We start from the raw sequence: 27,477 nt of genomic DNA on the forward strand, positions 1-27,477 counted from the left end.
AGTGTTCTGAAACTATAGTCCTGGCCTAGAGTTTGGCTGCAATCCTTTTAGAGGCCCATAGTCAGAAAGACAGAGTTCAAGTATTCCTAGGATTTTTACAATCTGTCAAATTGTTAATGTTTATTGTTTTAAGCAATGTAAATTGTTTATTGTTTAAGCTTGCTCTTCAACAGTATAACTGGTGTATTCTCTGAAGCCCATCTTTTCTGGTACTCTGCTTTGTAAATTCTAGCTACATTATCTTATGTTCTAGCCTTCAGGACTTTGGTTGATTCCTTTCTGTTCTGAATATTTGTTTCTGGGTGTCAGGCTAAGGAAATTATAGGGTTTATTTCACGTGCTCCTCTCTCTCTCTCTCTCTCTCTCTCTCTCTCTCTCTCTCTCTCTGTCTCTCTCTCTCTCTCTCTTTCTTTCTTTCTTTTGCCCTGCACTACATGTGCTTTACATGCTTGGAAACTATAGTTACACATGTTTTTTTCTGTTTTCTTTTTTAGTTATTATTTTAAAACTTTATTTTGTGTAAAAGTGTGTGTGTTGTCTGCATATCTGTGAACACACATGTCAGAGAAAGACTTCAGAAGCTGATTCCATCCTTCTACCATGTGGATCCAAAGGGTGACCTTAGGTCCTTCTCACTCAGGCTGGGCAGCAGGTGCCTTTACCTGCTGAGACATCTCCATCCTGACTCTTGTCTAATTCATCAACGTCTGAGTTAAAATATGGTCTGTACTATTCTACCATGGCCAGAAGCAGTTTAAGCTGTGATCTCAGTTTAGATGTGAGTTTTATGGAGAGCTAAAACCCTCATGGAGTTCAGTAAAAGAGTTCTTCGTATTTTCTCAAGATTTTAAGTCTTTTCTTTTTTTCCTTCCTAGAGAGGGGAGCATTTAAGGTTAGTGTTATGCTGTGAGAAGCACAGAGCTAGTGATGAAAGAGAATAAGAGATTTTGGAGGCAGGAAAGTCGGCTCTACATATAGAGCACCCAGGCTATAAGATGCAACACGTGAACACCTTGTGCGCATGCGCAGTAATATCTTCTTACACCCAAGCTGAGCCATCAAGCTCGCCTCCCTCTGTGTCCTTGCTCTGAGAACACAAAAGCACTGCTTTGCTGACTGTCACTATTGTCTGGTGAAATATGTAGCAACCTGAGATAATCAACATATTTCTGGGCTGTCTCCCCCGCCTCCCGTCTCCATTCTGACATGCATGCCATAGACCTCCCCTCTCTTCTCCGTTTCACCACACATACTTTACTGAGTACTAAATCAGATTTGTTCTTTCTTTCACACTTGTACACAAATCAAATCCACTCTCACTGATACTCATAAAACTCTCTTCTAGTTAGAGTACAGGCATTCCCACGCACCCTTCCTCTCTGAGGTTTATTTTGTTTCTCAGCCAAACACATCAAGTTGATAGTGGTAGATTGTCACATGGAACGAGCATCAATTCTAGGCTTAAGGAGTTGAAATTGTGATGAAATAATATCTTGGACATTTCAGGATGATTAGAATTGATATTCAGTATAGGTCGTTAAGTTATTCAGGATGTTGTGGAAAGGTAGACAAAAGAAATCATGGTGACCTTCGAGAACTTGACAGTTTGATAGGAGAAATAGATGAGCAAGTCATTCCAATGCCAATTAATTTGTAACAGTGTTTGACCATGTACAAAATAAGTGGTACTAGTATTCAATGGAAAGAAGTAAAGCTGGCTGGGATGCAGGTAAGCATCCCTGCATTTATTAAATATTAAGTAACCTCTTCCAAGAAGGATTAGTAGGGATTTCTAACCATGGGAAAGCACCAAAGTAGGGATGGGAACTTGACACCGACAGCCCTAGACCTTTAGCACATCTAACTTTAAAAATACAGCTCATTTAGTTTAAGAAATCCCAAGCATATTCCAATAGGTATACATAATTTAATATGCATTTCCTTTGGAACTTTATTTTCGTGTTGTTACAGTTAATAACCGAAATATCGTGAGGCCTGCATTCTAGCAGAAGAAGCTTCAATTTGCATAGTTTCTACAGTCTTTCAATAACAACTTTCTCTGCATAGTTTAACCTGTATAACTGGGGTTTGTGAAAGAAAGCCACAGGTTCCCAGGAGAGTCTCCGAGAGCTCACACCCTAGTTACTTTGGTTTTACAGACTTTACAAGGTCAGGTTGATAGATATAATTGTAGCAAACTGCTACTGCTACAGTAGAATGTTTTCATGTCCGTTTTAACACTGTGGGCTAACCAAAGCATTCAAGGACCAAGCTTATTCAAACAATCCAAATAAAGTGCCTTTGAAATAAAATCTTCTGTCTCCATGAAGGGCAAAGTTACTACCTTTGAAACTAGGAACAGGAAATAAAACGACAAAGAATGTGGGAAGTCACTCTCAGCGATTTTTTTAAAAAAGCATATTGACGTTAACTCTTGGTGCCTGGCCTTGTGTAGAGTGAGGATTGAAATAGTGGGTTGGATTTATCGTCCTTGAATAGGATAGAAAGTTTCTATGACTGTGAGAGAGTTGGGCTGCAACAAAGGAGGAGGAATTTTTGAGATCTAAGAGGACAGAAACATCAGGTACGCACACACAAACACATGAGGCAAGGTGTTCTCACCCGGTCTAAGAGGTTTAGAATTTTATTCCAAGAAGAAGAAGAGGGGCAGGAGGTGGAGGAGAAAGAGGAGAGAAACACAGATGAATGGGAACCAAGGAAAGGTGGGAGAGAGGCCTCTGAAAACTCAGTGGTGTCTGTCTTGGGAACCTGTATCAGTATGCTCCTTATTACCTCAGGGCTGGTTCTGAGGAAGGGTAGACCAATCAAAGAACTCTGGTACACAGACCGAAGCTCCATGCCCAAGTCTGCACTGAGCTCTGCTTTGTAAATTGGGCGAAACTGGACAGAGGAGGAGCCAGAGAGAGGGAGGATGGGTAAGGGAAGGAGAAAGCCCCTACCTGAGTTTACCTAAATCACAGCCCCTAGAGACCGCAGGAGGTGGGTGGGGGATGCAAATTAGGTCTTTCCGAATGGCCAATCAGGAGTCAGGTGAGGGAATTTGGGTTCCCCCCCCCCCAAGCACCCTTGCCCAGCCTGTGAGCACGTGTGCGGTGTTCTGGGACCTTTGTCCCGCAACATCACGCTTGGCGGGCACCTCCGGGGTCCCTCATTCTGGTCTGACCCGCCTGATTCTCCTCGCTGCTCCACACCCGTTCGCGGAGCGCGTACTCCCCTCGCCCCCTCCTCCGGCCACCCCTGTCCGCGCCGCGGCGCCCCGGGGAGTGTGCAGAGCTCTGCAACCGCAAGCGGTCCTAACTCGTGCGCCGGCCACGCTCCGCGCGGGTGCGGGCGGCGAGCCCAGGCTGGGACCGTACTGTTCCGCCGGTCCCGAGGCCGCCCTGCCTGTCGCCCCACGCCTCCTGGCACTCGGCGGACCGCGGGTCTGTCCCGCGGGGCTCTAACTGGGCCTGAAAACTCCTGCACGGTTCAGAGCTCAGAAAGTCGACTCATCACCTAATTCGCCGGGGAGCTGGAGCGCAGAGAGCCGGGGCGCTGCCGGCCGCTCCTCCCCACCCCAGCCCCGCCCGGGCTCTGGGAGTCACACAGCTTGGCCCCCCCCCCCCCCCCCGCCCCCCCCCCCGTCCCCCCCGCCCCCCCATCCCTGGCAGACAAAGGGCCTGGGCACAGTCGCCGCCTGGCCGCCGGCGCTCCGGGGAGGCTGCTGCGTGCGCTGTGGAACGCGCGGGAGGCGCGCGCTGTGGAGATGGGCCCCGAGATGCGCCTGACTCGCATCTGCTGCTGCTGCTGCCTCCTCTACCAGCTAGGCTTCCTGTCGCATGGGACCATCTCAGGTACGTTCTAGAATGACTTTCCAGTTTCCTCTCCAGCTTGGCCAGTGCGGATCGAGGGCACTGTACAGTTAGGCAGAACTGGTGCACCCCCGTGCGTGTTGAGCAGAACTCTGTAGATAGCGATGAAACAGCTTGCGGGGCAGACGAGCAGGTCAGGATCACAAGCGAAGCACACTTCCTTTGGCCTTATTTTAAGCATCTGTAAAAAGATCCACCACCACCCCCTCACCCCAAGTAAATGTTTCAAAGCTGTGTTTACAGTACCTGGAAGGAAAACTGGGAGGCGTGCCATGTGCTACTTTTCAGATTAGGCTGGAGTTCTCACCGGTTTCAGTTAGTATATGCTAAACTATCATCACTACACACTTTTATTTTGAAAATGTCAAGGTCTGTATGACTGACTTCGTGGCTTGCAGGAGTTTCAGGAGCTAGACGGGTGGTCTCTTTCGTGCAAGCTCCTGGTGTCTGTATGGACCTTGTTCCTGGTTGCTTTAAGCCCCGCACCTATCTGCTTCATTCGCAGGGCTGCAGCTCACCCCGGATCTCGAGGAATGGGAAATCGTGTTTCCTGCACTCTGGAGCCGGGAGTCGCCGAACGCTACGGGCCTCAGCGGGGGCAGAGCAGACCCGGGATCCGGGCGCAGCGCTGGGGGCGGCGGCCGGGGGCAGGCTTCGGGCAGCTCGCGCGAGGTGCGCTCGGTGGCCAGGGCACCAATGGAAGAAGCCGCGGGAGGCCACTCTGAGCCCTGGTTCGCGTCTCCCCTGCAGCCAGGTACTGAGGACGAGGAGGAACTGGAATCTCAGGAGCTGCCTCGGGGATCCAGCGGGGATACCGCCCTGTCCTCGGGAGCCCCGGCCTCGTGGCAGCCTCCTCTGCCCCCACAACCGCCCTCGTCCCCGCCCCCTGCCCAGCAAGAGGAACCCAGCACGGAGGAGGTGCTGTTGCGGATCCCGGCCCTCTCCAGGGACTTGTACCTGCTGCTCCGGAGAGATGGCCGCTTCCTGGCGCAGCGCTTCGCAGTGGAACAGTGGCCCAAACCAGGTCCTGATCCCACCAGGGCAACGGTTGACCCTCGCCCTCCCATGCCACCAGACGCTTCCTGCTTTTACACCGGGACAGTGCTGCGCCATCCTGGCTCTCTGGCCTCTTTCAGCACCTGTGGAGGTGGCCTGGTAAGCATCCTGCTTCCCCAGCTTTCTTTTCCATCCTGAATTTAATGCACCGGGCTGATTTGCATGCACCTCCTCCTCCATTCTTTCTAGGATTTCTCTGAACTCTCTTTGACACCTTACCACCCAGGTGTCTACACTAAGCCCTTCTAAAGAAACACCTCCAGGGCAGTCCAGTGAGCCGGAAGTCTTACTGCTTAGAAGGAGTTTTCAAGCGAACTATGAATTTCTTTGGGCTTCTGCCTTTCTATTTCTTGCCAGTGCTTCAACTTCTGTCTGATCTCTCGAGTATCCACCATATGGTGTCTTTGAGCAGTCTGAAATTAAATGGATCCGCTCAGTGCTGAATTCTTTCTGTATTTGGCCCCACTCTCAGTTCGTCATGTCTCGTTTTACAGGTTTGTTGTTTGTTTGTTTGTTTGTTTTTAATGTTCTACGGCAAAATGATCAGAACAGTTCTCTGGGGAATTATATTCTAACAAGTGTTTTGAATCTATACTTATTCACAGCACACAGCACATTCTAGACAAGTCCAATACAATGGTGATCAATCTAAAACTGCTGACAGTTGGTCACAGGGCAATTCTGGAATCCCACCAGCAGAGGGCTTTGGCTTAAACTCCTCCCACCTCCCTTTTTTCCCCCCTCAAACTGTTTGACAATATTCCCCTTTCCTCTCTAGACCCCATGTTGGAAAGTATCAAGGTGGAATGTTTTCTTAACACCTCTGTTGGGAAAGTCAAAGCCACTCTCTCTACCCAGGTCCACTATTTGACCTTTCTCCCTGACATAACCTCATTGGCTTTCTAAATCAGCCTTTACTTTGTGTGGGGGTTGGTACAAAGATATAGTTGCCAAAACTGACCATTTTAATGTGTCTTTTAAAAAAATTATTTATTTATTTATTTATTTATATGAGTACACTATTGCTCTCTTCAGATACACCAGAAGAGGGCATCAGATCTCATTACAAATGATTCTGAGCCACCATGTGGTTGCTGGGAATTGAACTCAGGACCTCTGAAAGAAGAGCCAGTGCTCTTAACCACTGAGCCATCTCTCCAGCCCCTTAATGTGTCTTATATGTTCAGTTCAGTGGCAGTAACTGTACATATCTTATTTTCCCATCATAATAACCCCTTTAATATTAGTATAAGGCAGAACTTATCTTGAAAATCATCCCGTGAGTTGTGGCTCCCTTGTTACTGCTCTTCAGAGGGAGCCATTGATGGCTGTAGGAACTGGTGTCAAAGCAACCTGATGCCATGGATGAAAATCCCAACAGCAACCAATGACAGTCAAAACCACCCAAAGCCATGGAAGACACAGAGAGAGAGACAGAGACAGAGAGACAGAGAGAAACAGAGAGAGACACACAGAGAGGGAGAGAGAGAGAGAGAGAGAGAGAGAGAGAGAGAGAGAGAGAGAGAGATTAAAATCACAAACAAAACAAGGCTGGAAACTTTTGCCTCTGTCTCCAAAGGTCTCACGATTGAATGATGTGAACTGTTGGACAGGGCTATATTTTACCAGGATGGGGAACATTCAAATGTGGATACTTTAGGCATGACTGAGAAGGTGGTTTGGAAAAATGACATGAAAAGCTTTGAAAATGTTTTCTGTGAAACTGATACTTGAACACCTCAGCAGGGTAAACATTTTGAGGGGGTTTCATTGTCTGCTAGCCTTCGGCTGGGGATTAAATAATTATGTATAGAACGTTCCCGGTGTGGTAAGAGCAGTAGAGGGACAAAGCGTTCCACTGTATTGAAACCTGGGCTGTGGGTCAGATTTTCCAAATGAGCTATGCCCTCTCGCCATACTTAAGGGAGTAAAGTCAGAACCATGAGTAGGTTTTTCATGGGCTGAATAGGAGTTTGACATTCCTCCCTGTTTATCACATTGGAATTTTGCTCACTTTTCCCCCTAGCCACACAAGTATATACTCTGAACTGGGCAGTCTTTGTTATTGAAGAGAACGGACGTTGCCAGCAATACAGTATAGCAGTCAGACTTTGAGTAAAACTGTAGGCAAATAGCCAAGAGGGTAGGTTTGTTACTCCAACTGCCATGCTGGCCCTCTCCCTCATGAGCTCCTGGATTGGGAAAGAGAAGATAATTTGTGATCTGGACTCTACCATCGGCTTCCTCCCCAATTACAAGTTCCTTCCCTCTCTCATGTGGGGAATGAGATTCTTAAAATGATTGAATGAAGATCTGAATAGTCAGTTTTATGGATATTAAATGTTTTCTTGATTTGTGTTAAGGGCTTGAGTAACCTGCCTTCAGAGATGTTGTATTCAAATGGATATGACATAAGGAATCATTGAAGCAAAGGTGTGCCATCTTGAGGAGTCAAATGTTACAACAGAGTTTCAAATTCCTTGCCCAAGGTAAAGCCTCAGTAAGGAAGTTGGGGCTGGCTTTCCAATTTCCAGAAATTTAGCTGGGTTCCTAAAAATGGGGAGATAGTCTTAAGCCACTTAATAGCTAAGGAGTGTTTCAGGTAGAGGGAAGAGACAGAGAGAGAGAGAGAGAGAGAGAGAGAGAGAGAGAGAGAGAGAGAGAATATATAGCAGAGTTTGTAAAGGAAATGAACAAAATGAATCTTTGTGTGTAGAAATAGAAGACCTTGAAACGACCATTGAGATTAGACCTCCCAAGTGTCATGTACTAGAGTATGGGCCTTGACTGGCTAACTTGAGGAGTTAAGACTGCATTACTGCCCGTCCTGTAGGACTTGTGGGAGACACCATGATGCAGAAGGTAGGCTATCTTCACACGTGCCTGTCTTTACTTTGTAACAAGCTTTGTTCTCCATCAGCAAAGGGTTTCTCCTCCTGAGTTGCTTAGAGAAAGGCCAATCTCCAGGTGTCCAGGTATTCCCCATCCCCATAAGGACCATGAATGGCTAGCTACTATTCAACCACAGGCCTGAAGTACCGTCTCGATTCTTACATATTTTAAAAGATTTAAAAGTTAGAATAAAAGGAAAAGTGTCGTCAGCTGCCCAGTGTTGTAAAGAACTTAATAAATTGGCCACTTATTGCCCAATCTGAATTATGAAAATACTCATGACTGAACGGATACTTTGGATAGAGGACTAAATGCTGCCTCATACTCAAGTCTTTCTGAATATCCATTTCCCCTTATAAATGCTCACATTATAGTAATGTATCTAGAAATTCATTTACAGATGAACTGTTATGTCTCTGCCCGTCCCGATTAGGCTAGTTTTGATTGATAACCTTTGCTTAGCTATTTATTAGATTGAATGGACCCCTCAATACTGTAGCACTAATCAGTCAGACCTTTGTTCAAGGACTCCTGTACCTGAAGCACCCTATAGATGGAGAAACAGAAGAAGACGAGGCAGCATGGGTGTTTTTCAGGGAGTGCTCACTTTCACCTGCTAATCACTAGACTAATGAGGAAGTGTGATGGTCCTGCTGGCATGCTTTTTGAGTGTTGGGATTGGCTGCTTTGTTTTCACTTCCAACTCATTATGAGAGGGCTGGTTCTTAGTAGGCATCAACAAACAAAGTAGCAAAAACCCATATCACTGAATAAATAATAATGATATAATGAATGTAGTACTTTACATCATAGTCTTTAAAATCTAAAATATAAGTAGCAAATTCTTCAAAACAGGACAACAATTATGCTAGCCTGAACTGGACATCATAATATTAGTGGTTTTTCAGTGATATCCAGGGAGGGATTCATGCACACAAGTCAAGCACTTTACAGCTGTTCCAGATGTCCACTGACATTGTGCTATAAAATAAATGCATACACAGAGCCAAAGAAAAGCAGACCACTGACTGTTTGTGTTTATAGGTGACTATGATAAGTTTCTCAGAATGATATTCAGAAGTGACTAAATCACTTGCCAATTCTTTACTTAAATGGAGAGTTTTAACTATTATCCCAGCACTCAGAGGCTAAAAGACAAGAGAATGATGAATGGTCACCCCTCCCCACAATCCTTCCCCCAATCCCCTTTTCTTCTGAGCAGGTGGGGATTCCTGGGTATCCCTCTATCCTGGCACTTCAAGTCTCTTCAAGGCATCAAGTAAGAATTTTACATTAATAGTCATTTTGTTTAGCATCTGATACAGAATATGGAATTTTCTATATATAACCTTTTTTTTTTTCACATGCACTTTTTCTGTAATCAAGAATTCCATGCTGTGATGGATTTTGAACAGGTCAATATTTTGGAAACAAGTCATCCTATCAGGGACCAGTGTGAGAGCAGATGTCAGGGCAGGGGTGATAGAAGGAGAATGAATGACCAGTAGAATAAACAGGTTACACATCCAAATGTCATGTGACTGTCTTCCTGGGGAGAGGTGAACAAATGTTTCCTCAGCCCAGACAGAAAACTGGAGACAGACCAAAGCAAGGATACCACCAAAGTCTGACTTTTGGAACCAATGAGTTTTATTGGGATTTTTTACTAGAATATGGGTGAGAGGTTACTTAGAGAATCAGAAATAACTCAAAGACAGCTGCAGTATGGAAGCCCACTCCAGAATGAATGCTGACTCACAGAAGCTGGTAACCTGGAAAACACTGCACAACCTGTAAGCAGCTCATTGGGTTGGAGAATATTCTGAACCCCAGTTGGTCTGAGCCTGGTCTGATCCCTGCTTCCAGTTTATCTTTTTTGAAAGTGTCACAGCAGTGGAAATTGTTCATATATGCTTGCGGAGGGTGAGGCCTACTGAATATGTCAGGGACTTCCTGAAGCAATTGAGTTGTTTCCCTCTTGAGCTTATGCTTCCCTACAAGATAAAAATGTTTCACTGCTGCTTAGAACAGAGGTTCCAAGCCTGTCAGGGAGGGACTCCTTTAGGGGTCTAACAACCCTTTCAAAGGGGTCATCTAAGGCCTTCCTGCATATAAGATATTTACAGTATGATTCATCAAAGTATCAAAATTACAGTTATGAAGTTGCAACAAACATAATTTTATGGTTGGGAGGTCACCACAACATTAGGAACTGTGTTAAAGGGTCACAGCATTAGGAAGGTTGAGACCATTGTTGCTTTTCCTCCCTGTAAATATCCTGTGCCTTAAGCAGCTTTTCCTTTTCGCCGTGCTTTGGGTTGATTCATAAAGAGATACCCAAATGTTGATATATTGTGACAGAATATTATAAAATCAAAGAGACACAGAGAAAAATCTAAAAGTTTTATTAAAGAGAGATCATCTCCAACGGAATGGACATCAGTTGATCAGAAATGATTAAACCTGTAGTCTCTGGTATTAGAGCATGAATTATTCAGATTTCAAAGTGGTGATTCTGAATCTTGATTTGTAGGAAAGGCTCATTTCCCATTAAAATGTGAGGCCAAAAATAATTATATTTGCAATAATAAGGATTCAGAATTTAACGACATAGAACCTCCAAAAAGTGAAATAATAAAATGCCTTCTACACCTAGCCCCTCATTATCCCATCAAAGTACTGCTCCTTGTCCTTCCAAGTATGAAAGATACCATTTGATAGTGGCGTATCGTCTGGAGGCCACCATTGCACAAACATATGCATATGGAACTTTCAGACTTTTATAATATCTGAAAGTGTTTGAGATTTTCCTTTTTTGGATAATTATGGTTTATTTGACCTCAAAGCTTTTTTTTTATCATCTCCCTCAGTCCTCTTGATGGACATTTGAATGATTACAATAACCTGCTGTCATGTACATGTAACCGTGATGTACATAGAAGAGTAGACACATCACTTGGGCTACGTAGCAATTTTGCATGACAAAAGGCATATATGTATGTGTATTGTAACAGATGTGTGATGATGTTTTGCACACAGGCCTCTAAGAGTATACAAGCCCTAGTAGAGTTACTAGTAGTACTATTAAATTTTCTTTCTTTTCCTTCTATCTTATAGAACTTTTCTTCATATCTTATACCTACTTTTCTACTTGAGTTTTGCTCATTCCTCTTCATTTCTGATTATAGAGTTCCTTGAATATCAATGTTTTAAAAAATTTAAATTAAAGCTAATATAGTCTGAGAATAATTTTAAAAATATAGAAAATATATCATCTGTAGTCTTCCATTCAGTGAGAGGCACTTACCTTTTAATGTTTTTATGAAAATATTAAACTATCACAAATATTGGGAAACTAAGTCAGTTACAGAAAGTACAATAATTGCTCCTTGCTCTAAGGCATTGATCACATGGCCATAGTGAGTTCCTTGCCCATAAATAGATCTATGTCCTAGACTTGAGACAGTTCCATCAATGGACCAAATTTTCAAGAAGAAAATTTACATTTACTTGTCTAATATTTACTTTTGTGAGGTTTACTAACTGAATCATAAACAGCATATTAAAGATTCATATTTTATTTTATGTGTATGACTGTTTGTTTGTGTATATTTCTGTGTACCACATGTATGTTGGATGTCCTGGGAAGTCAGAATAGGTTGCTTGAGTCTCTGGAACTGGAAATGTGGACAACTGTGAGCCACTGTGAAGGTGCTGGGAATCGAACTCAGGACCTCTGCAAAATAAACATATGATTGTAAATGTTAAACCATTTCTCCATCCCCACAAGCATGTTTTAAAAATTATATAGAAGTCTCAAACTACTTGTAAAGCAATACTAAATAGCACATGTACATTGAAGCTCATTAGCAAAAGAATTTTTCATTTAATAGTAATTATACCACTCCAGATAGTTTATAATGTTTCTATAATGTTTCAATGTTTTTTTATAATTGGATAAATAAATAATAGGAAAAGGGATGTTTCTGTTGGGAAGTTGGTTAAATTAGGGATGTAATCCATGTGTATTTACAAATGATGGCATGAACAGCAATCCCTCTAGGTTTATGGTTTGGGGAGGAGACTCCTGAAAAGAGGCTTTCATGTTCCCTTGACAAATGAAGAGGACGATTTAACGCGGATTTCAGTGTGTAGCTCCAGTTAGCATATCACTGTGTTCTTCTCATCTTTACTCTGATGCCAAGCCCCAGACTGAGAGGAGTGATAAAATGATAGCTCAGCCAATCCGAGCTACCCGGACACTTTTATTGAGTGATCACATGGTAGTGTTGGAATGACCCTGGGGATTGGATAGTTGAGTCCTCTCTTGTCCAGGAAGAGGGACTTTATTTTATATCACAGTTAGCGTGCAAATGTCTATACTAATTCAACTCTTCATACTTTAACACATATGCTGTGGAAAGAGAGAGAGAGAGAGAGAGAGAGAATTTGTCATTAAAGTCATAATAAGAGGGCTGAAATAAAATCATATTGCTCCAGATTCATTTTTGAGCTCCATTGCCCCAATCTGGCATAGCTAAAGATGTAACCTTTTATATAGCAAGCCTACATCATCACGCCTTTAACCAGATTTCTTGGATATCTTGGTGCCTTATGTTAACATGTAGTGTGTAGACACCAACAGTAGAATCCTGGAGAAAGGGTAAGTAAGGAGTGGGTGAGATAAAGATGTTCAGTTTGCATTAAAACTCATAGTTCCATATTGAACACCAAACATAAAGACTGTATTTGAAAACTTAAGTGTAATTCTTTTTACTTCCCTATTTTTGATTAGTTCCTTAAGAATTTTTCATACAGTGTGTTTTTATATTTACCTCCTCCCTCAACTCCTCCCAGAGCCACCCCCATTTCACTACTCACCAAGTTCTCTGCCTTCTTTCTACTTTGCTAACCCACAGAGTTCAAACTCTGCTGTCCACATATTCATGGATGTGTGGCCACACACCGAAACATAGTCAACCCACCAGGAGCCACATCTTAAAATAAATGGCCTCATTCTTCCAGAAGGTATCAGTTGTTAATAGCTCTTAAGCTAGGTCTTCATCCTCACCTCCTGTTTTACTGTAGGATTCTTGTCTAGCTTGAGATTGCTCAGGATGCAGAAATGCTGTCACAACTGTTTTGCAGCTGGCCTGCTGTGACTATACTGGCTGGTTTTGTTTGTCAACTTGACACAAGCTGGAGTTATCATAGAGAAAGGAGCCTTCCTTGAGGAAATTCCTCCATGAGATCTAGCTGTAAGGCATTTCCTCCATTAGTGATCAAGGGTGGAAGGGCCCTTTGTGAGAAGTACCATTCCTGGGCTGGTAGTCATGGGTTCTATAAGAAAGCAAGCTGAGCAAGTCAGGGGAAGCAAGCCAGTAAGTAACATCCCTCCATGGCCTCTGCATCGGCTCTTGCTTCCTGACCTGCTTGAGTTCCAGTCCTGACTTCCTTTGATGATGAACAGCAATGTGAAATTGTAAGCTGAAATAAATGCCTTCTGAAAATTAAATTAGTGCCCAAGCTGTGTACTTACAGATAATTTCTAACCCCAATAGATTTTCAGTTGTAATTTCATGAGGTTGAAATAAGTGGTTTTACATAGTAACACTTTTAAAATTAATTGATAAGATCAAGTGTTCTCCATAGAGCACTTTACAAATATGGCCTAATTACTTCTCATTAGTAAGATGCAGTCATAGATGTCAGGCTGACTCTGTCTAGAGTAAATCACTATGTAAAACAACTAATTGAAAATGATGTTATGAATGTTTTCTACCTACCATCCTATACTGCAATTATTAATTATATACCATGAAGTTCAACTATGCTAAGTGTTCAATTGAGTAGTTTATAGCACATTTACAGAATTGTCTGACCCTAGTTGTATACATTAGTTGAGTTTCAGAACATTTCTGTCAGTTCAGAGTGTTTGTCTCTTTGTCTTCAGCCTCAGGCAGTAGCAACCAGTCAAACTTATATCCATGAAGATTTACCTGAACATTTCCTATAAATGAAATCACACAAGCTTAGTGTGTACCTGGTTTCATCCAGTTATCATCATGTTTGTGGCCACGTTGTACATTCTTTCTCCTTTAATTTAAAAGAAATTAAGAGTCTTTATTTGTATGATCTGAGTAATCATATTAACATTTTTGATGAGTAATATTATTTACTCTTATTTATTTTTATTTTCATTTTGCTTTAATGTGTTTGATTGATATAGAATTACATTACTCCCCCTTCAACCTTTCCTCCTCCCAGACCCTCTTGGTTACTCTTCCTGAATATTCTACTTCTCAATGTCATTTCATCAACTGATGCGAATTTCAATTACTACCATGTTTAGGCTGTTATGGCTATGCTAATATAAACATCTATGAATAAGTCTTTGTGAAGATACATATTTTTCATACTCCTAGAGTAGATATATTGAAATGGAATGACTGGATCATGTGATAAATGGTGTTTTAAAGTCACTTGGAGTTTTGGAAAAATTAATTTTATCTTTTAAATTTTGGGGTTGGAATTAAGTCCTGCTTTTCACCCTGTAAGCTTTATGTTCAATCTGCATTTCTAAGGGATAAGATAATATTAATCCTTTTATTGTGAGGGGAGCATTGGAGTAGTCAGAAGGAGGTTGACAAGACATAAACACAAGTGTCATTTGAAAGTTATGTCAGCTGGTACAATGGTAGATTAAAGACATAGATTTGCTGACTGGTGATGTAAATTAGCTGGCAGAGTGTTTTCCTGGTATGCCCAAGGCCCTAGGTTTGACCCCACTCAGTAGTGTATACTCAGCAGGCAGAAAATCATACATTAAGATGAGTCTCAGGCCAGCCTGAGCTACATGAGACTCAAATTAAACCAAAGCAAAACAAATTGAAACACATAAGAGAGGAAGAAAAAGAGAGAGGGAGAGAGTTTGAATTTTTAGCTTGATTCCCATAATTCATTATTTTTATCTTCAATTCTACAGTTCTTGTTAAATCCCAAGATTTCACATGATCTATATGAATTGGAAACACTATTGTTACAAGGGAGGTAGAGCTATGAAAAGAAGAAGAAAGAAGATAAAGGAGAAATTTGAGTCTGATGACATATACTCAGGGTATATTTTAAATGTGAGAATATGGAAATGCTTATTCTCTTGTTTCAACTTGAATGCTTTGGAATAGCATGCTGAAATTTCCTTGGGGAACAACCTACCTCTGCCCATTAATGTGGTTGCCTAGTTAGCTTACCAGTGGTATTTTAGAAAGTGGTCTAAGAACTTGGCTGCTCTTGTCTTTGGCTGCGGAATCTCCACAAGTTAAATTTGGGGCTCTTGGTGATACTGTGTTACGTGTTCGTGTTCTGAACCTATTAATAGCTCACCATAAGCTTGTGATAGAGTAGAGTAGTCTAGCCTGGGAGTTCATGATTCATTGTCTGCCTTAGTCTTTCATTTCTGCCCAGTAACCCTTCCTCCAGCAGAAACATATCAGGTATGTATAACCCTCCCTGTTCCTGTTGCCCTTGGAATTTGGAAAATACACGTGAAAGGGGAAACAAAAGAATCCCCATGATGCAGTGTGGTTAGAACCACAATAATAGCATGGGCTTTTGAAAGTACACTAAAATGTACACAGAAATTTTGTCTGTGGTATGACACATGCTTTATAGAAAACATACAACCTCAAAGATGAGCTTATATGCTAAGTCTACTTTTTAGTAACCTAATTATATTTCAAGGACTCTATGAGATGTTGCTATGTCAGGGAAATTTTTTTAAAAAATACATACTAACTTCAAAAATACTTTCTTAGTTCAAATCAGGTTTGGATATACCGATTTACCTCTTCACATTTTTAGGGTGTTCTTCAAATTATGTTTTGGAGAGGAGTAGAGCATTTAAATACATAAAACGTAAATCTCTGTGAGTCATGACAGTGGCAAGTAACAGGTTACATGAGAAATTCCTGAAGGGAGCAGGGAAAGCAGCAGATTCTTTATCTGTCATGCACTCCTGAAAAGACACCTTGGCCAAAGCAACCAAAGGAAAGCATTTAACTAGGGGCTTGCTTGCAGTTCCTGGGAGTTAATCCATTATCTCTGTAGCAGGAAGCAGATGGGCCTGGCACTGGAGCAGTAGCTGAGAGCTTTACATCCTCATCTGCAGGAAGTAGGGGCTGGGCTCCAGGCATGGGATTTTTGAAACCTCAAAACCAACCTGCAGAGACATTCTGCAGTTCATCAACTGGGGATTAAGCACGCCAATATGTCCCCTACAGGGTGCATTTTCATTCAAAATACCACACAAAGAGTGAAGTGAGCAATGCCTTCATTGTTTACAAACACTACAAAGAAAAATTGACAAATGGAGATGATGCTGTTTCTATTTGCATTGGTTTTTAAAGAAAGCAAAATCAGGAGATTTAACAAATAGTATAATTGAAGACTCTTGTGCTCATTTGTGCACAAGAGTGTATCATGCTGACACTATCACACAATATGAGCACTCTTCACAAACACCCAGCAGGACACAATCTGACATTCAGTTTTATTGGTAGGAATTCAGGGCCTACGGAAGGCAAATATTTCTTCAAAATAAAGGGTATGGTAATATTTGGGGTGAGGTTCAAAACTGTGCATAGGCGTTTCATTTTTCATGATTCATGATTATAAACATGATTATATTAGAAAACATGAGACTCAAAGATACATTTATGTGCTAAATCTACCCAATTCATAACCCAATTATATTTTAAGGACAATGAAATGTTCCTATGTAATGGAAATAGTTTATTCAAAATTGATGTAGAAATTGACAAGGTATAGATATAGGGGTAGAAATATATATGTTTGAAATATAATCTATCTCTTTCTTTATGGTTCTGCGTTAGTATACTTGATATTTTAAGTCAAGAAATTTTCACACAGCAGAGCGGTCTATTTGAAGTTATTCCAGATATTGTTAAATATCTTTAGCACTCCCTTTTTCAATGAAGCTCGTTTATTATCACTGTGTGTATGCTCAAGATGTGTGAGATGTGTGAGCACTGTGCTAAGGGGTCACAGCATTAGGGAAGCTGAGAACCACTGATGTCCCGAGAAAAGCTATAACAGTAAATCCAACAGATTCTTAGCAGTTTCTAAGAATTGGGGAACCTCTCTTCCCCAACTCCCTGGCTCCCAAATGAATCAGAGGAATGTCCTCCACAGCATCCTGTCCTGATCCTGTGGCCCAAAGGTAGTCTGGAAAAAAAAAGTAAGCTCACTGTCTCCCTTCCCTAACCTGGAGCTAGACAATGCAATTAGGTGATGTGCTCTCAGGAAATCTTTGCCTGTTTAGTACACACTACATGTTTTCTTATAGCTTTCTCTGAGATATGGGGAAGTGTTTATTGTAAAATAGTAAAATAAATTATAAGTAAGAATATAAAGAATCTCAATCTGAAAATTCTCTCGAGTTCCCTCATCCAGCAATCTGATGTCATAGGGCACTTTCCTGAAGAATTAATCCCAAGACCCCTGAGCGAGCCGCAGCAGAGTCTTTCTGACTCTTGTAGCCCTTGTCTAAAGCCCTTGAGTTTCAGGATTTAGTGTTCTATTAGAGTTTGAGATACAGAGGAAAGAAGTGTGGGTCTCCTCTCTGCGTTGCTCTGTATAGGGGTATGTTCATAGAACGAATTCCTTAATTTCAAAATTATCTAAAATTAAAGTACTAAAATTAATAGTTGCAATTCAGTTATTTGAATTTGTGATGTATGCTACTGTTCATTGTCTCTCTTCTTCCTTCTTCCCAAGTCTCAGACAAGTGCCTTACATGCTGCGACGCTGGTAGAAGAAAGAGCTGTGGCGACTGAGGCATTGAGGATTAGTCAGTCAGGCCCCATGACATCCCCAACCCCTGTTCCCTCAGCATCCCTGCCACCATCTCCCAGATGTTCCTTATTTACATCTCTGGAGGTCGCCTTGTTTCCATATACTCTGATCCATGCTCACTTATCTTCAGTTATTCTTTATTGAGATTTTTCTAAGTTTTAAAGGAGCCCCCACTCCCTTACAATAGTTTTGATACGTAGAGGCATTGGTAAATAACATTTACTGTGTTTACGTAATTAGAACTTTCCGTATATATTAAATTGCATCACAATTGTGTGTCTTTCTAACTTGTTCATTGAGTTTTAGGACCAGGGCCCTACCTTTGGCTTTCTGTGTGTATTGCTCTCTGGTTGAGACATAGTTTTAGGCCGTTTGTTCCCATCCACATTTAAAAACAGCTACATCATAATGCATAAGCGTAGTTCGTTCAGACTGCCACTAGCCGTGCTTGACTAAGAGCAAGGGCTTCGCTTCTCATTATATTTCATCACGTTCCAGTAGATAGTCAATCTTTTTGAGAGTCTTAAATTTCTACTTAAAATAAGAGAAATATTTTCTATTTAAATAGCTGTAGATGATATTAGCGAAATATACAAACTGGTTCAGGAGCATTGCAAAGGACTGTGGGTACGATGAATGCTGGGAAGTCTTGTCCTGTGACTGGAGGATGTTTAAAAGTATCTGATCTGTACAGCTAGATGCCCATTTAGGACCAGCAGAGTACATCCAGATGTTGCCAGCTTATTTCATTTCTTCTAGAGAATCTGTTCACTTTCTCTCTCTTTTCCTCCCTCCCTTCCTCCCTACCTTTCTCTGCCCCTCCAATCCCTCTTTCTTGCTCTCCCTTCTTCCCCACTCTCCCCTATGTATGTGTCTGTGTGTCTCTCTCTCTCTGTGTGTGTCTGTGTGTTTCTGTGTGTATGTGTTTGTGTGTCTATGTCTGTGTGACTCTGTGTGTGTTTCTGTGTGTGCCTGTATGTGTCTGTGTGTGTGTGTATCTGTGTGTCTGTGTGTATGTGTCTGTGTCTGTGTCTGTCTGTCTGTGTATCTCTATGCTTGTGCCCAGTTTCACACACTTGAGAATCACTGCTGTGGAGAAGGGCATGGAGTGTGGCATCATGCATGCTAGATGAAACTGCCCCTATGCACAGCAAAACTCTCCCAGATGCTCTTCCAGGATGAAATGCTGACGGCTTTGTCTGTGTTTGCTCACGGTAGTGGCTGTGAAGAAAGACCCATGTTCTAAGCTTCTAGTTCAGCACTGGTTTCCCTGGTTACAAAAGACAGTAGTTCTGTAGTACACAGCTTTACCTAGAGTTTTGCACATCTCCTTAAGACATATCTCAGGAAATGATATCCTTGAGGGAAGAGAGACTGCTGGCTGGCATTACTGAGATGGTATATTCTGTCAAATCACCTACAGATGCCAGCCCCTTCTCCCCAGTTGCACTATCGTTCTCCATACGTGTCTTGGCTGTTGTGGATGTTAGCACTCTTTTTATGGTCAATGTTCTTGATGAACTGTAATGCTTCTTTGCTACAGCTTTCATGTCTTCTGTGTATTACATGCTCAAGACCTTTGTACATTTCCTCAGTGGTCTTTTAGTCATTTCATAAAAATACAGCGTTCTATAACTGTAAAACTTCATAACTACATGAAAATACATAGGTTAATCCAGCAACACAGATTTTGTGCATGTTAAATTTCACCATTTTTTGCCTAAGACCTTTATTTTCAAATGTGTGCATCATGTTGAAGCTCTTAGGGTACCCTTGGCAGCCAAGTTCTACCCGAGTCTCCAGATGGAACCACTATGTTCAACATTGTAAACATATTTCCATTCTTTTTTTTATAATTTTGTTATGCATGTGCATCCATAAAAGCCCAGTATTGTTTTGTATTTTGAATGCATAACTGGAATCATACTGTAGATGTCTTTCTAGAACTTTCCTTTTTCAAATCATAACATACAACTCCAATTAAAACTGACAAAACCCATCCCAAATCCAAAGCAACAGCACATGCTGATACTATATCCCTCAGTTTTCCTGGTTCTTCCTCTACTTGTCCACCAAATACATGTATATTTCCTCCTCCTCCTCCTCTTCCTCCTCCTCCTCCTCTTCCTCCTCCTCTTCCTCTCCCTCTTCCTCTTCCTCTTCCTCTCCCTCTTCCTCCTCCTCCTCTTCCCCCTTCCCCTTCTTCTTCTTTCTTCTCCTTCTCCTTCTCCTTCTCCTTCTCCTTCTCCTTCTCCTTCTCCTTCTCCTTCTTCTTCTTCTCCTCCTCCTCCTCCTCCTCCTCCTCTTCTCCCTCCTCCTTCTCCTCCTCCTCTTCCTCCTCCTTCTTCTTCCTCCTCCCCCATTCCTCCTCTTCTTCCTCTTCCCTGCTCCTCCTCTTCCTCTCCTTCTATTCTTTTTTGAGACAGCGTTTCTCTTTGTATCCCTGGCTGTCCTGGAACTCACTATGTAGACCAGGATGGCTTTGAACTTACAGAGATTCCACCTGCCTTTGCCTTCTAGAATGTTGTGATTAAAGTCATGCATCACCATCACTAGGCCTCATTTTATCATAATAGATATAATATTTGACTGAATATGTTTCACAAGATAAAATAACACAAACCAAACAGAAAATTTAGAGGAAGCCCAAACAGAATAATTTCTTTCTCAGAAAAGAATATCACACAGCTATTTTTTATTGATTTCTAAGGAATTTAAATATTCTTTTTCTCTTCTTAGAGTGGAGAAAGAGGGGGGATATATATCTGAATAAGGGCTTAAAACTCAAACAGGTCAGCTTTTAATATATTTATTTTATCAATAATATGATAAAAGGATACCATTTTAAATTTCTGTAAATTAATTTTTAAAAGGTTAAAAATCTCTGGCAATTCAGTAAAAGCATTTATACAGATTTTGTGATCTTTGAGTTCTGTTTGAAAGTGCATCAAAAGTATGCTTTATAGTAAGTACATTATCAATACTAATAATTACATGGCAAATCTGGCCTTTTCTATTTTTCTCATCTTGTGCAGTATATTGGCCCACTCGTTAATGGTCAATTTTATATTCCTGAATCACAGTGCATATCAAATATGCATGCATTCATATACATATAATTACCTTCTAAAGTGTACATGTTGATGTATGTTTCTATGTATGCTCATTAATGCAGCTGGGTTTATCGATTTGTGTTCATAGCCGTGAAATAATGAAAGCATCATTGTGCTTTCTTGGTGTTCCCACGCTGAACTCCAAACAGTATTGCTGTTGAAACAATTAACCTTATTTTGTCTGTAGCAGAGGTCTGGGACATTATTAATTTAGACTATATTTCAGTAAAACATGTGACTCCAGTGCTAAATTAATTCAGTGTGCAGCAGAATGTAGTAGTGGGACCTGCCCTTCATATGCATTATTCTGCTAATTGTTGAGTTAAACCTGATTGGAATTACAGCCACACATGGAGTTGAGTTACACTAAAACACTAATGTTACCCACAAGTTACTAGACGGAAAGAAAGTGTGAGGCCACGATTCACTCTGTGTTGTGTTTGGTATGATTGCAGCCCTTTGGCTTTATATTTCCTTTAATGAGTATCACATCAAGAAAGCACAGGAGGCTCGCAGGTTGGGGTGAGAATCTTAAACTATTTAGAGATAAGTACTTGGGTAATGTACGATAAGGTGGTGGTTTGTTTCAGGCAGAGATTTCTATTTGTGCCGTGTGCTTTTACATGCACAGTGATGTCTAATGGATATCTAATGGGAGTGACTGTTCAGTGTGAGGTAGGAAAGAGTTGTGTTAGTTTCACTGTTAGTGCTGCCTCTGTGATAAGACACTTAAACTACCTCACAGGTCAAACCTCAGCCCACATCCTCAATTGAAACACAGACTTGTTTATTCTAATATGCCTTTAAATTCATGAGACTTAACTGGGAGGTAATAGAGATTAAACGAGAGTATAAAATGGATTTTAAAATGCTGTCTGTGTTCAGTAAATGGTAAAGGGCAGGCCTGTAACCTTGCAGCTGAACCTGTTTAGAGAAATCTCAAAGCCTTTGCTAAAAATTCAAGGCAGTACAAATGAATTCTGCAATAATTATCACAGGCCAACATTTTTTGATATATTTTTGATAACACTGTTAAGAAAAGTGTTATTTATGAATTTGATTGATAAAATTTGTGGTAGTTTCTCTGTTCAATCTAGTTTCCTGCAGAGGAGGGGACAAGTGTCATGTGCAGAAATAAGAGGGAAGCTCACCTTTTGAGGATGCTTTAACCTCCTGCTCATTTTTTTCAGACAGCCATGGTAAAAGTTCTATCAACAGTGAGAAAAACAAAGACCAGTGAAGTTCTGTCAGGTCCAGACCATCTCTGAGGTCTTAGGTGATGGACCCAACAACTGGGCATGATTTACCAGTTTTATTAAACCTTCCATCTTGTCATTTTACTCTTAGGATTTACTCTTGTTAAATGGGACCCTTTATAGAAAACCAACCCCCTCCCCCAGTTTGAAAACAAAAATATTTCATTCACAGACCCCACATTTACTGGCCAGAGAGGTGGCTTGGCAGTTGTGAGCACCAGCTACTCTGCTGGAGGACCCTAGCTTGGTTCCCAGCACCCACGTTGGGCCACTTGCGCCATCCTGTGTATTAGTTTCTTTTCTGTGACTCTGAAAAACACCACAACCAGAGTAACTTTTTTAGGCGGGCGGGTGGATTCTATTTTAACTTAAAATTTCAGCGGGATAAAAAGAGGCCATTAGAGAAGGGAGGTCTAGGAGCAAGAAGCCAGTAAATAAGGAACCTAACTCACTGAACTGCAAGCCCAGAGCAGAAAGAGCAAACAGAAGCAGAGAAAAGCTTTAAGCTCTCAAACCCTGCCTATTGACATACTTCCTACAGGAAGACTGTGCATCTAAATTCCCGAAACAGCACCACCTAGTGAGGACTAAGTATTCAGACACCAGAGCCTGTGAGGGACATTTCTCATCTAACAATTTCAGCCTGGAACTCCAGCAGCACCAGGACACATGATATCCTCTTCTGTCTTTCATGAAGCAGTCTATTGTGAACTAAAAAAACAAGCAGGCAAGCAAGCAAGCAAACAAACAAAACCCCCAAACATTAAAGTACACTGAGAAGAAAAATAGACTTAGATATAGGTATAGATATGTCAGAGCAAAGAAAGTTTGTGGATGCTCTTGATTCCTTACCTAAAAAGAATTCCCCGGCAGCCAGAGTACCCAGATGTAAGTTCCCAGTCTTTACTGAATACCATGACCTTTGAGGGCCTTGTTTTGTCACTTGAAAATTTATTAGAAATAAAGTATATTTTTCACCATTTGTGTATTTATAATATGTGAATAAAATGTCAATTAAAAAGACAAAAGTTATCTCAGCTAAGCATCATTTTTAAAATGTTCTCAGATGACACCTGTTAAATATTGTTGAAGTTAAATGAATCCAAAGAGTTAATCTAGGGTAAAACAGTTGATAGTGTGTCAACACTCATTTATTGTTTTGTGTGAGCATTGACTTGTTGGAGCAGCTCTGACAGTAAGCATACAAAAGTAACTACCTCCTGAATTCCCATGACTGTATGTTGGTTGATTGAACAGTTAAAATGTCTCACAACCATTCCAAGCTCTAAATTCTTATGAAAATGGCGATGTCCTCCAAATTCCTGTCCTCTGTTTACCTCTCCAATGTCTATGTTTTCAGTGTTAAAATGCCATCCATGGAGAGATCTTTAGAAATGAAGCTAATTCCTGTGTTGTTTCTATGAACCCTTTCAGACACACATTGTGCAAAATCAGCTTAACCAGCATCAGGCCTATGGAATATGGAAGACATGCTGCTACATAGCACTGAAGTGTGGTCAGGTCAGGACGTTCCTAACTCTCCAAGAAGTCACAGTTTTCTACAGATATTTCATCTCCTAGAGAATAAACAATGAACTTCTCTCATGTAAACAGATATTTCATAAACACCCTCATTAAGTGGCTACACGTATAGGTTGCTTCAATTGGTTTTTAATCTTTCAAAATCATTTTTTTCTGCACATCTTGCTTTCTCTTGTGCGTTTGTGGATTGCTTTTCGGTGGAGCTGCTCAACCCCTGAATGTGCACATACTTGTTTAAAATTTAATTCAGTACTGTCCTTTAACATATTTATAGCATTACTCCAGAGCGCATCACTCAGATAACCAGAATTAATTCTCCAAGTTACAGAATGATGCACAGATTTTGTTGCCCTCTGTGTTAGAACAGAGATGGGTGTGTATATGCTTATAGAATTTTAACATCTGTAATGAATCAGATCAACTAGATAAGAATAATTAATTTTAGAGATAAAGAGACATAGGCAAGATGGTATCTGTCACAGAGATCTTTGATACTGTGGGAAATGTGAAAACCATTTTGCCAATGAGTTGCTTGTTTGTTCATTTGTTTAAAAATAGAAATTGTATTGCACAAGATGTTTAAAGGATCAACTTGATCACATTCTTACCCCTCACAGCCAGGGTTTGAAAGCTGCTGTAGTGTTCTTCCTTCCATCTGTTTTCCTATGATGATACTGGATTGTTTTTAAAGTTTAAAGGCTACATGTGACTTTTATCATTTTAAATAAATTCGATATATCACATGGATTTAATAGTCTGGCAACCAATAGTTCAATCAGGGCATTGGGATGACTTCTACTTATTTATAATTTATGATTTTGAAAAGTTATTATGTGGTTACTGCTTAGGTGATCTTTTATAATCTAATTTAGTCATCGAATTTCATCTGTATATTTTCCTTTGACAATTGAACGCAATAAAACCAAGCAAGGACAATTTTGCTAAATATATCAAAAGAATACATTAGTAGAATTACAACTATGGAGTGAAAAGATAAAATAACATTAGATATGATTTCCCAAAGGGCAGTCATTCTTGGGGCTACCAGGGACAGCTAAGACACTAGTTAGTTTAACTTACAAAACTACATATTATCATTTTATTTTTGTCTGAGATAATGAAATTGTACTTGATCTTTAGAATTTCCCTTATTTTATTAACCATCCAAGATGGTTTCCAGGCCCATTTCCCTGTTTGCTCTCTCCATTGTGAATCATACCTGGAATTTACTTTCTTAACTGCTAGGGCCTTAGTGGTCCTCTTTCTAAAAAACAGTTTTCTCAAACTAGTTTGTATTATTAGTTGAACCTCAAATTTGTTTTAGTTTAAGAGCTTGGAATCACTTTTGCTTTAACAGTGAGCTTTTTTATAGTTACATATTTAAGATATTGACCACCCACAATGATAATAGTTAGAATTCCAACTACTTATTTATTATTCTCCCTCCCACTTCTGTGTGTGTGTATGTTGCTTTGGCCTGTAGAGGCCAGACAACAACTTTGAGTGTCTTTGTTCAGGTGTGAACCATCCTTTTTTTGAGACAGGATGGAGTTCTTCACTGGAAATTCTTAAGCAGGGTAAGCTGGTTACCCAGTGGTCCACCTGACTTCATCACTTCAGTTCTGAGATAACAAATGGTCACCACGATGCCTGGCTTTTAGCCCAAGTTCTGGGGATCGAACTCAAGTCCTTGTGCTTTCAAAATCAGCACTTTACCAACTGAGCCATCTCCTCATCCCCTAATCTAGCTATTTAAATGAAGGTTTATGGTCAACCAGAATAGAGATGAGAGATTTATAGAAGCACATTTGTACTGTCTGTTAATTAATTTTAATTGCTAGATAAGAGATTAATGATTCTTTTGGACTTGTTTATTTTAGCTACTGAGGATTGAATCCAGGATCTCATATATACTAGGCCACACTCTACCACTGAGCTATACTCTCATCGTTAATATGATTCTCATTCAGTTTAGAAGTGTGAAAAATAATCTATACGTATCTCTTATTCATAAATATTGGAATCAGTATCCTAAGAAGTCTTAAAATAAATGAGAACTTATAAAAATAAAGTGTCTGAAATTATTTTAAGTGAAATGTTGGATAGAAATAAACTGCCTTACCCCTTATTCTCCATTGTAACTAAATAAGATAGAGGTTCATCTATTTTACAAGTATCTCATGTAAATTTCTTTACTGTGTCTTTTTGATGGATTGCTGTCAAATATTTCATTTTTCTAATATTTAATTTTTCTTTTAACCATAAAAATATATCCATTAATATTGAAGTTTGAAAATCAGTATATGTGAGAGATGAAATTTTTTTGTTGAATAGTTTCAAACTCTTTCATTAAAATTTAAATTCCCTTTGGTATTAAGGAGTTAAGGGATTGAATGGTAGGTGTAGGTAACTTTTTATTTTTTTATTTGTTTACACTTCAAGCAATTACCCATATTATAGAATAGTTATTGTTCAGGATTTATTTTCTGCTCCATCCAAACTCATGGCCTAAATGGCAACTGCACGCCAGTGATTCTGAATTATGGACATTATTACAGATCTCCCCCTTGAACTCTTGTTCAAGAATCAAGAGGGCTTTGTGTATCTAGGTACATAATTGACATCCGACATGAATGATAATGGGCTTATCATACTTATATTTTTTACTTTTTTTCTATTTTTCAGTATTATTATTCAACTGTCTAGGTCCAGCTGACATAGTCCAAAATGATATTGTAATTCTTATGTGATTGGTTTCTATTTGTTTTACATACTATGCATCCAAGTACTCACATATCATTCTGTTTCTACTATCAAAATTCATTCTAAGTTAGTCATTTTCACTTCAGAGAGGCCTGAAAATTGTCAATACTGAACTGGGTCCAACTGTTAACTTCTTGTCTAAATCTGGAAGTCTCTCTTTGCCTGTAGTCTTACCTTTGTAACCTTGTTACCTAAGTGTCTTAGGGCTTTACTGCTGTGAACAGACACCAGGACCAAGGCAACTTTTATAAAGTACAGCATTTAATTGGGGCTGGCTTACAGGTTCAGAAGCTCAGTTCATTATCATCAAGGCAGGAACATGGCAACATCCAGTCAGGCATTGTGCTACAGGAGCTGAGAATTCTACATCTCATGCCAAAGGCAAACAGGAGAAAACCGACTTCCAAGCAACTAGGATAAGGTCTTAAAGCCCACACCCACAGTGACATGCTTCCTCCAACAAGGCCACACCTCCTAATAGTGCCACTCCATGGGCCAAGTATATTCAAACCACCACATAAGTAATAATCGGGAACCTCTTTTTCGTAAGTCTAGGCGTGTTCCTTGCAACAGTTCTAATGGTACAGCATACACAGGGAAGATTTTTTAAAAAAGGAGTACTGTATTAGTCAGTGTTCACTAGAGTCACAGAACTTGTGGGTAGTCTCTATATAGTAAGGGAATTTGTTATGATGACTTACATACAGTCTGTAGTCCAACTCTCCAACAATGGTCAGCAGCAGCTGTGATTACAAGTCCAAGGATCTAGCAGTTGCTCAGTCCCACAAGGCAAGCAGGCAAAGAAGAGCAAATCTTCCTTCTTCCAATGTCCTTATGCAGGTCTCCAGCAGAAGGTGTGGCCCAGATTAAAGGTGTGTACCAACATGTCTTGATCTGTATCTGGGCCCGCTCCGTCAGTCAACAGGTTCTCTAGCGCAGAAGTGAGGATGTGTGTTTCCAATTCCCATCGTATCCTTCACTATATCCTGCTTACTGGAGCTCTAATGTTGAGGTGCCACTATGTAATGACCCATTTGGCCCCACGTTTGGGGGCCACTCTGTTTCGGCCTGAGCTGTTGCTCTGGTCCATGGGTCAGGGTCTAGCAAGAG

The 27,477-nt window shown here is 40.7% G+C and overlaps 1 protein-coding gene across 1 annotated transcript in view; it reads left to right on the top strand.

The window, feature by feature from the left end:
* Window positions 1-3,766: 3,766 nt before the first annotated feature.
* Window positions 3,767-27,477, top strand: part of Adamts19 (ADAM metallopeptidase with thrombospondin type 1 motif 19) — a 186,374-nt gene continuing 162,663 nt past the window's right edge. The window contains exons 1-2 of the mRNA XM_028777164.1: window positions 3,767-3,854; window positions 4,378-5,027. Of these exons, the coding sequence (XP_028632997.1) occupies window positions 3,767-3,854; window positions 4,378-5,027 (738 nt within the window). The remainder of the gene's footprint in view (window positions 3,855-4,377; window positions 5,028-27,477) is intronic.

Source organism: Grammomys surdaster, unplaced genomic scaffold (assembly GCF_004785775.1).
Source record: "Grammomys surdaster isolate TR1022 unplaced genomic scaffold, NIH_TR_1.0 278, whole genome shotgun sequence".
In the NCBI taxonomy this organism is placed as follows: Eukaryota; Metazoa; Chordata; class Mammalia; order Rodentia; family Muridae; genus Grammomys; species Grammomys surdaster.